We start from the raw sequence: 11,466 nt of genomic DNA on the forward strand, positions 1-11,466 counted from the left end.
CTTCAATCCATTGGTATGTTAGAAGGGTATTTATTCATGAGGTTCCTCAAGTATCCGGCTTATTAAAATAGAAAGAAAATAAACTCTTTTTCAAGAGTTTTAACCTTTATTGAATTTCATTAACTTCTCAAACAGATTTTTTTGTATAATTCAGCCCTATCCTTTTGTTGAAGAGTTTGTTTTATATGGGCTGATCTGTTGCTAAATTATGTTCAGATGTTTGAACGAACGATTCACTTTACAATAATTGGTTAATTTAATTTTCTTCGAATCCACCAGTATGCTATTTTTTAAAATACAAATACCTGTCATTTTATTTTTCTGGAATTCAAAATTAAGCTCTTTTATTGTCGAATTCATATTTAAGACCTATTCATCGACATAAATATTGCCATCCCAAACAGAATAGAAAAATGTGCTGTTAATTTCCAAGCTTCATTTTCACTTGTGTTTGATCATTTATGTCTTGATACCATTTTGCAGCCGGATAGTAGTATAAATTTATTAGTAACATCATTTTAACCGTTCGACTAGCAGTCCAGTCATCTGAATTATGTTCAGCTAAGATATAGAGGTTCAGTAAACAAGTGCTATTTAAATCAAATTTGTTTTTTCAGCATTTATCAGCTGTTTATTCTATTATCATAATTACGTATTCCAGTTGTTAGACTGTTGTTATAGTCGAGTGAACTTTGTTCACTGTTTCTAACAAATCGAAAAAAACGTAATCTAGTATCAGGCGTTAACGATGTAATCATTGGTCAAAATGTTATTTAGAAAGTCGATGGCATAAATATTTAACAAAGAGAGACAACTTGATAGAAATTTTACTTTGACATTAAATGACATGACCTCGGTTTTTGAGAAAATACATGGTGCTTCTAGTTTCTGTATTTTATTTACATAAAATGTTTTGTGTGTTCATTGGATAATTCACCTAATATTTCTGTATAATACTCGTATGATTTTGCCTTATACTTTCTAAGATCTTTTAGGTAAGAGTATTTTAAATACTCACATCACGTATGCAGATAATATATGCAAATTACATTTAAGAAGTGAGGCTTATAGCTAGGCACTTAAATATGTACATGACTATTAAACTAAACGGTTTACGGATTGGTTGAAAACCAATTAATTAGTTTGAGCTATTCAATTTCTTTTACATCAGACTAAGTAATTTTGTTTGTAAGAAAGATTAAATATTAGCTTGGAATTACCTGAAATATCTGTTAATCCACAAATCTGGTTTAGATGTTTAAATGTACAAACTTCGTTAGGTTTATGGATTGGAAAAATTGTGGACAATTTTACAGGAGTACATGACCTATGTCTTTGCCTCCTGTTTGGTACTATCTTCTTACCTATCGAGCAAATGACAAAAGTTGTATTTAAAACGAATGATTACCAACCGAAATAAATCTTAATGTTTGTAGATAAAGTAGTCTAATATGCCTTGCAATAATTATAGCACTTAAATATTGATAAATACTTAGCTTCTACTTGTTCTGCAGAATAAAATCTTTCTTTATGAAACAGTTTACTACGTAACAAATAAAAATGGCGCTTATTTACTTCTTTTATACGCAGTATATACGAAAAAAAACACAACTCATTCAAAGTCTACTTTATGTAATAAAGTTGCACCACACCTATGTAGTTTTCTAACTACTTCTGACGTCACAAAGTTTTTAGAGCTTGTCAGAAATGTTAATGTAAATGTTTGCTTGAACCCTGAATAATTTTACGTCCAGCCCAACCTCTAATTCATTTATGACGAATTAGTTAGTGAAAAGCCATAATGTTTTAAATTTTCGGTTCAAGTTGATAATTATTTATTTTTCTGCACACAAAATGTCATAGTCATTGAATAAAGACAATGATTTTATATTCCTGTTCTCAAAAATGACTTACAATACCACTTGATATGTTGTGGCTTATACTCTTCTATGTGATATAGACCACTTATGGGGATAAACAGACGACACACTGTGATAATACATCGAAAATTGTATGATGTGTTTTTCAAGACTGACGTTTACCGAATATCTTGATATGATATCTAACGGTGCCCCTAACTGGTCTCCTGAAATAACCACACGTATTTTGAGCCTTCGCTCTTGTTTTTTTCACGTAGACAAACCTGCTGATAGGTAGTGGAATGCTTGGAAGGAATACATTATTTCGGAGAGTATTTCCCAATCTTAAATAACACCAACGACGTGCAGCTTGAAATATTTGAGATGACGGTCAATGTAATTTTCAGGGCACATGCTTCTTCTTCTCGTTAATAAGAAAAACATTACCTTAAAGTTCGTTAAGTTTGTCTTTTCTCACTATCTTTTTCAGCCCTTTGACGTAGTGACTTTGAAAAGTAAATGAACTTGTGTAGGAGTATCAAGAAGAAATACTCGAACTAGGTGGTCAGCAAATAAAACCATATTAAATGGAGAGAAAATAAAGTCTCACTTGGGTCAGGTGCCTTTTTATTCGGTGTTAATTTGTCATTCATACAATTACCCTGATTAATCTGGTGAACGTTCTTTTTTAGCAAATTGTTCTTAGAATTACCTACAAAAGACTCAAGCTCAAGTAATCAGAAAACGTAAGACAATACTTCGTTTTTGGTGTTTCTCCCAATCCGCATAGGAATAAGTAATGAATGATGGAATTTTGAAGTAGACACATAGGTTCAAAAAGCCTTATACTCGTTGTCATAACAACTATGAATAATCTAATAATTAAAAAAATGTCGCAATGTTTTTAAGCATTTAAGATTACTGAGTAGTTCTATTTCCTGTCAAGCAAACAAGGGTAGTTTTTTAAAGCTTTTTGAAGAATACGAACTTTTTACGTAGGTTTCGGTCTTCATAGTTCAAAGAAGTCGACTATACAAAAAAAAAGCTATTTGACGAGATTATTTCACACGACCGCTTTCAATATATCCCATTGGTATGATATTGCCTGGAATAAGCAATTAAAAGTTTTCTAAAGACCTTATTTGTTCACCTACCTCGGTCCTTTCTTTGCCTAAAAAAAGTTACTTGATGTACCATAATCTGAGCATATTGATATTAACTTACCTAAAACGTTGTACGCAGACCATAGCTATTAACTCAGAATATTGTTGACTAATAAGGGTACAGTATTAGCGGTTAGAAACCAGTGCATATTTTTGCTTGAATACATTCTAACAATCTGGAAACTTATCGAATCTTCTCACTTATTCCATGGAATAACAATAGGTGGCGTAAATGATTATATGTGGACTTCCACCTAGTCATGCTTATCAAGATCATATTTTTCGACTTTAAATGCGGGGTATTAGACTAACACTTGATCTCAGGCTATTATTCATCGTTAAGCTGCCTATCTTCTCTGTGGCCAGCTCTTCTGTAGTGCCTTGATGAAGGATGACCTAGGTCTGTTATGAAAAAGCCTTGGATACAAGTGATAACTGTTTGAGAGATGTAGTTAGAGCTAAAGATATGCTTTGTAACGACAATAACTATGTATGGTGAATTTTGAGGTGCAATGCATCACATATCTGAAGGTGCAAACTTTGAAAACGGGTAAACATCGCTCCATTCAGTTATTTTGCTGGCTAATTCACCTGGAGGATGTATTACACTGACAGTCACAATTGATTGATCACTGGGTGGTGATCAATGTCATATGTGTCAAGTCCTTCTTAGTGCTGATTGAATCCTATCCATCTCTGACTGTGAAGCTGAGTGACACGGGATCGAATCCGCCAGGGAGCATCAGTTCCCTCAAGATTACAGGTACACCTTGCTGACGAGTGCCAAGTAGCGCGAAACCCGGGTTCAAGGTTTCCTGTTGACCACCTCCAACCACCATCTTACACTGACAGTATCATACTGACTCATTTGTCTTGAAGAAGCCACAGGTATTTTAGTTTAACAATACTTTAACAGTAACACCTTCTATGATTGAATCGTGTTCACCCAGTGAAATCAAAAGTCAGAAGCGAGGAGGTTCGAAGGTTTATTTAATAGATTATCAATATATCGGGAAGTGACTGATCTGAACTGGCTAGCGATTGCAGGAGAAAATGAGCACGGCGTTCGCACTCGTAATATGGTATGTATGCATGACTGAGCACGTTTAGCTAAGCGAGTCCATTAAAACTAATTTGGTCAGTATCCAAGGTGGAACACTTACAGAGCTATTGATTTTGGGGATTTATTTACCGCTACAGTCTAGTACGTTTTAGTGGTAATTAGAAGCATTAGAATTAATTAAAACCAGCTGGGTATCCGAGACATTCGTTAGTAGATACACAAAATCAACACTTATTTGGGTTCACTGTAATATTCTCAATAAAACGATGAAATAAAGCAATAAGTCTCTGGTCATGAACTACCTTATCAGTACCATGAACAACGAGATCATCTCGATAAAATTTAATACTTTCAAGATCACTGACTAAATTACTCATAACTTCCTGAAATATAGTTGGAGAACTAATTAGAACTAATTGAAGAAATTTGTATTTGAACAGAACAAAAAGAGTGTCAATTGTTGTCAAAATAGATGAAGGTTGGTCAGAGGGAACTTGAAGATAAGCATCTTTTAAGGCAACATTCGGGAATAGCATAGTACAATGAAGTTTATTTAGAATATCTTCAACTTCCATTGTCTTGCCTGTTAGCTTCAACATACGGGAGTTCAGTGTTAATTTATAGTCACCACCTATACTAGTAGTCTTGCCGTAAGACTTCAAGAGTGTAACAGTGGAAGTACCTCATTCTGAAGGTTGAATCTGCTCAATTATGCGTCTCGCACACAAATAATTCAATGTCCTATATTATACTTCTCAAAGACCATCAGGAATTATTCGTCTTTTAAGAAAGACTAGGTAACCTAATACTTGAATTCTCATCTCTTCTGTGCGCTTAGAATGCACAGCTATCAAATTTTTAGGTAAAGCATCAGAATCTTCTTTAGTAACCAATAAAGACGATTCCATTTTGGGTCTTCTCAAGTTTTTCAGACTTAGTACCAATGATACTGTTCTTACTAGCTAAAAACTCACAAGGCATGTATGATGAATTGTCACCCCTAATAAGCAATTCACAGTATCCTCATTTAGGCAGTTTATATCCGGTAATCCCTAATACTGAGACTTGAGTGGGTCTTACTATAACGCCAGAACTTAAAGATTTCAAATCCTTGGATGAAACAGTGGACTTTATACTGCCTGTGTCAACGATAAATTCATGAAATGAACTAAGAGAGGTATATGATCGCTTATGAATATGGTGATTACTTTGTGGTGGCGTCGAGTCGAGGATGGACTATGATCACCACTACAATTCGATTACGCGCCAGAAACGACTTGGTCTTTTCGATAACTCGCAGACCAGAAGGCTTTAATTAGTCCAGATATAGTGTATTTATTGGCGATCTCGTGGTATCGAAAGAATACCGAGACGTGCCAACGAGTACAGGCAAAATGGGCAGAGCGTAAGAAAGTTCGAACCGAACAAGGCGGATAGCGGAACAAGAAGTGAGTTTGATACAGTTGAACAAGTACAGTAAAATAATCGCTGGTACAATTGCTTGCAATAATAACAATTGTTTCTATTATTCCAATCGTGTTCTTATCGAGACAAGCCGGTCACTACAGGAGCCTCCCGCTAGAAAGGGTTTACACTTTCGATACGTAGCGGTTTCGTTCGTGGGACTGATCGCGAAACGTGCCATTGTAGGACGAAGGCATTGGCAGAACAGGAAGCGATCGTTGATCCTCGAGTTTTCACCAAAGGTCTTTGACGTAGAACGGTACCAGTAGAAACGTACTGTATTGATTGCTTGGGTTAGCGTGCTACACTAGAATGGTTTGTATCCAGAATCTGAAGATTGCGTTCGTAGAGGTTCGGACTAGAAACGCTGTAGACGTAGGACGAAACCAGATGCGTCCAGAATAACCAAGTTCAGGACCAAATGTATACCATACGTATTTGGAGCCAGAGAGATCGACTGAGTGCGTTGACTAGAGCGTGGGTGATCAGGCCAGCTTTCGCCAAAGTTGACTGAAGTCGATGATACCAATTCGGCGATGGTCGGAGGCGTATGCTCGGGGTAAACAAAAAAAATCAAAGAAAAAGAGAAAAATGTAGCGCGCGTGTAGTATAGGGGTAAGATCCTAAATTATTATTATTATTATTATTATTCACAAACATCTTATGGGTACATAAGTGCTGTGAAGAAACCATTTCGGGTTTCTTCAAAAATGCAATAATACACAATTTTCAATAATGTTAGCATTACATTTGCCATGTTTGAGAAAGGAAGGAAAAATAAAATATTAATAATAGAATAGTAATAATAGTAATAATAAATCAGGTTCTGCGTAATTGGCAAGAATTTTGAATTGATTTTGAAGGAGGAAAGGAAAAAACTAAGGAAATAGAAATAAAGGAGACGCGGAATACGTTAATATCTTAACGCAGAACAAGAATAAACAACTATGTATGTATAGCAAAAACGAGTAATAAAAATAAAATAAAATAGAACAAACTAATAAGTAAACAACTTATTATTGCGGTAAGATATGACGTTAGAATAAGTGTTTGTGCGTGTACAGTCATAGTTTTGGGTGATGCTATGGAAGTCTCAATTAAGTGCAAAAGATAATCAATATGTATGAGGTGTATATACATAGTGAAGATAAAACGAGTCTGATAAGTTGAATTCGGCGTAACACAAGTTATTGTCTTAATCCAAAGCTTCGTAATCTTAAGAATAATATTTATTTAGAAGGAAAAAAAAGAGATAAAAGAAATGAACACATAGTGAAAGGGTCCAACCATGATCATAATAGTGTAATGAATATAGACTTTTGAGATAAACGAATAATTTAAAAATAATGATAATAACAACAATAATAAACCCTTACGGATAAATACGTGTAGATTTATGTAACAGTATACAGAGTGAAACCGGGTATTAGTATAAACATTAGTGCAATAATAATAATTTAGAATGGTGCTATCATAGTCACAATTAATTGCAAAGAATAATTAAATATAAATTTCTATATGTTATATATATGTTGTGAATATTTTTTAGAAAAAATTATTTGTTTAAGTGTAACATAGGGTTTTTTGTTTTTAATTGTAGACTTTGGATATTTAGGAATAAAATATGTTTAGAAGGATAAGAAGAGATGAAGAGAATATCTAACGTGTCGAAAGACCAATAATGATAATAATAACAGTAATAATTATAAATACGAACATAAGCAGACTTCATATATTAAGATGAATAAAAGTGAAATAGAATAGACATGAAAAGTTTCAAAGGTTTCACTTTGCTTTTCAGTCAGTTAGATAGATGACGGACCTTTTTTGTATAAATCGTTGTTAAGCACGTTGATATTCAATAGGTGACACAATCCACTTTCGGAAAGAAAATCATCAAGAAGACTTCGGAACCGGATTATAGTTTCACTGCATCGGAGGTTCATTGTCAGTCTATTCCACATGGTTGAGTAGCGAATAACGAAAAAATTCTGGCGTAAACTTGTGTGCGTTTTTTGAATCGCTAGAATATTTTCCTTATTGCGTAGATTGTGGGACGGTATCATAGAGTATGAAGGTGTAGATAGCGAAGAGTAAGAAATACCGTTAAGAAGCCGGTAGAGAAAGATAAGGTTTAATTTGATACGCCTGATCCAGAGAGGTTCTAGTTTGAGTTGTTGACATCTTTGGTGATAGTCTTTGTCATCAGAATACCCCAAAATAGCTTTGGTGAACCTTCTTTGAACACCTTCAATTTTAATCAGGTCATTATGCCTGCAATTACTGTAAACTAAAATGCCATATTCAAGAATTGGTAAGATACATTTTCTGTATAATAATAATCTCGATTCGGTATTATTGAAATTATTCATTATGAATCCGATGAGCTTTCTAGCTTTGGATACTTGAGATGCAATGTGTTCAGAAAAGTTCAAACTGTCGCTATATCTTAAACCCAAGTCACGAACAGTGTTGAGAGGTTTCAGTGTATGTTTTTGTATAGCCAGATTTAAGTTAAGGCAACGGCCAATGTTAATAAATCCACTTTTGTCAACATTAAGTGGCAAATTTGTGTATCCACTGCTGGTTATTAGGTTAGTCGCGAAAGCGTACGAGTAAGCGTACTCGGCGACCGGAACGTGAGACAGAAGTCTCGTTCGAATCTCGTGAGTCTTCAATCTCATCCGCAGTCAAAGGCGGTGTAGTCTGCTGATCTGGACGTCAGGCGGAAATCTCGTCCGTAGACGGGGCAGATGACACGTGCTGTTGAATGGGACGTGAGAATGAGGTCTCTGATGCACCTAGCGCGGGATCCGAAGTAGACTTAGAGATCCCGCTAGAAGATTTGATGGGTTTAGCATTGAGTCTCGGCTTATCGGGTGGGGCACTGTCATGGACGTGTGCTGGCTTGAGACGTTCAATGCTGACTATTTCGAAGCGGCCATGTCGATCAACCTTGAAGGTCTTTTCGTGACGGGAAATCACGTGAAAAGGGCCTTCGTAAGGCTGTTTGCTTAGATTGACCGTAAGCTGTCATGTACCATAATTAGGAATATATATATATATATATATATATATATATATATATATATATAAGTAGATACTCAACAGACTACATCGTATATAAAAACCTCTAATGTGTAATGTACCTGAAGGTAAAGATCGGAAGTGTGTTAAAAACATTCTGTTTCAAAATTGCACGCTAGCGTTTCAGTAAAGTGATAAACAATGCATCCTGTCATATGTTCTTCTACTTTGTTAGAATGACCGAAGCAACACACACTAATAAAAATCTCTTGATATAAAATATATACGTTGCGAAATAAAACGTTATTTTTGACAGTAATTCTAATCAATAATCCTAGTATCCCACTTACACACTTAACGGAAATTCATCCATCCACAAAAATCCTCCACACTTTGCTTCCGAAAATCAGTTGCAACTCAGTAACACCATATGAACTAACGAAAACAGTAAATATTTTACAGATTCCTAAATTTCATAAAAATCAGTTTACTGTTACAAGTACCACGAGCAAATCTCTTAGACATATTCCTGAACGGTTTACTACGTCTAACATGAAACCATTTGCCGCACAAATTCCCGAAACAGGAACAAAAAGCCTTTTAGCACACATAAATATAGGGGGTAACCAACTTATGTGGTGGTCTCTTAAGCCACCTGAATCATCGCCGTCTTAATATTTTTTATTATCAAATGATTACACTTTCTAGGTCGCAAAAACTAGCACGTAGTTATATAACAATGAGCCTTATCCCTGTAGACATTAACCTCAGCGTACGTTTACCTGAAAAACCGCTTAACATTTCAGTTTACTACCTGAGTCATCTTACCCTAGAGAACACTTAGCTCCCAAATTCTTCGAAAGGAATATCTCCTCATTCGTCCTTAAAATTTTCTCTCAAGAAGCGATATTTTTCTGCCTCAAGCAGTTGAGAGCGCTTTTTTTTTACTTAGTTGTAACATTTCTTTATATACTTAGATCATCAGATGAGTGATAGTTCTCTCCCTTCATCATCATCCACTCTCTAAACTATTAGCTTGATGAATTCCTTTTCAGAGCTATCCCCGAACTCGCCGCTCACTTGTTCTTCATATAATGTTTGTACTTGATTGATGATACAACATGTTCAAGCCATTTTTACAGCTATAACCAATAATTTAAGACACGAGTTTACAGATGGGATACTACCTAGGTTGGGCTGTCAAGTAAATAAAATTTGAGAAAAAAAACATGACATTATTAATGCAGATATATCAATTATTTAGTAAATAAGTTCATGTGATATTAATATACAACACGTCTAAAGTTGTTTTCATCTGTCTAAAAATTGTACACTGTAAAAATTGTGACCGTCGAAGACGCATATATGACCCGAATCTGTGTAAAAGCTCCATAGGTGCGTGCTTCAACCGTTGTGCTAAATAGAAGAGAGGGAAAAATAGGAGCAGCATATTTAATTTTTCTGTAACCTTCGACCACATTTTATTTGTCACTACGCCACTAACTAACCATCATTAACCTGTTAGTAGTATATCACTTATCAAACGAATTCTATGAATACGTCTATAAAGTCAATACTTTTGCGTCATCCTCTTCTCCATTTTCTCGTCTCACCACCGGAATAACGCCAACAACTTATCAGATTTACATCACACGTTGCTCCATGGTGTGTTAAAATACGTGGATCACTTGCTGATCCTATCCTCACAAATACCTATTTTATTAAAAGCGAACTCGATCACTTGCATTCTATATAGGATATTTATTGCCTATCGATTCTCCTAATAACAGAAGCTTGATGCTTTCCCGACATCATTAATGAAGTTGCTGTGATGATTAGGAGCATTTGGGTTATAGTATAAACTAGTAATCTCAGAAACAACGTAATTTAGTCAAGAAGTATTAGATGAACACTAACGAATGTATTGTATTTCGAATTGAAAATCTAGCAGTCATCAATACAAGGGAATCATTGGTTCTTCAAACACCACAGTTGCTTATCTTAAAGGGTGCATCCTATGTGCGGGACGTATGACTTCATCCTACGTGTTAAATAATAATTCATATAATCCATAGAAATTTGTAGTTGCTTTTGTTAGATGTCTGGTAATTTTGTTTTGTGGTGAGTACATTCAAGAAGTACCAAGTAATACGTCGGTGCTGACGTTTTTAACTGAACGATAGTAAACTTTTAGAGTGATATCATACTGATCATAATGATAGTAAATTTACTGCTCTAACTTCTTGTTATAAACAACATGTGAACTTTACTTGTATCAATTCTTGACCATGAGTTGTTCGTCACAAAACAGATATTTCAGGACCTCTTCCTTTCAGATAGTGTACTTAGTCAACTACTTTTTACAACCTATTTTAACGGTATATGCAACTCTATAAAACACGGTGAAACAGTTTTTACGCAGATAATCTAAAAGTTGCATGCTCTCCTTTTCATGATATAAATACTAATATGAAGACTTTCAAAAAAGATATTATTCAGCTTCAAAACCGGCATCACAGTTGGAAAATAAAGCTTAACGATAAGTGTGCTTGGCTGTATTTCAGGCGATTCAGAGCATTGTTAATACCACCTTTAAAAACATCAATAAATGAAATAATTAATGTATATGATCGGCCAAGTTATGAAAAAGAATAATAATCAACTAGGATGACCTTTAGGTGTAAAGAAATGATTTATTTCGTGATAATGAGCAGTTAGATTTATTTATATAGTCGTTTAATGTTTCCTAAACGTCCTAAATATTGAAGTGAAAACAATAAGAATCAACTAGATATCCCAGTGTAAACGAAGTTATCTTTGGGGAGTCCCGAAATATCCGTCGGCAAATTTTCTAGAGGCCTAGAAAACGTTTTATTTACTGAGCATTCAA

The 11,466-nt window shown here is 34.8% G+C and overlaps 1 protein-coding gene across 1 annotated transcript; it reads right to left on the reverse strand.

The window, feature by feature from the left end:
- Nucleotides 1–421: 421 nt before the first annotated feature.
- Smp_162400 (hypothetical protein) lies at nt 422–9,101 on the reverse strand (the record flags this gene model as incomplete). Its single annotated transcript, XM_018799675.1, has 3 exons — nt 422–561; nt 2,470–2,571; nt 9,068–9,101. 3 exons carry the CDS (start codon nt 9,099–9,101, stop codon nt 422–424), a joined length of 276 nt encoding a protein of 91 aa, XP_018646594.1.
- Nucleotides 9,102–11,466: the final 2,365 nt, after the last annotated feature.

This window comes from Schistosoma mansoni (assembly GCF_000237925.1).
Source record: "Schistosoma mansoni, WGS project CABG00000000 data, supercontig 0144, strain Puerto Rico, whole genome shotgun sequence".
Classification (NCBI taxonomy): domain Eukaryota; kingdom Metazoa; phylum Platyhelminthes; class Trematoda; order Strigeidida; family Schistosomatidae; genus Schistosoma; species Schistosoma mansoni.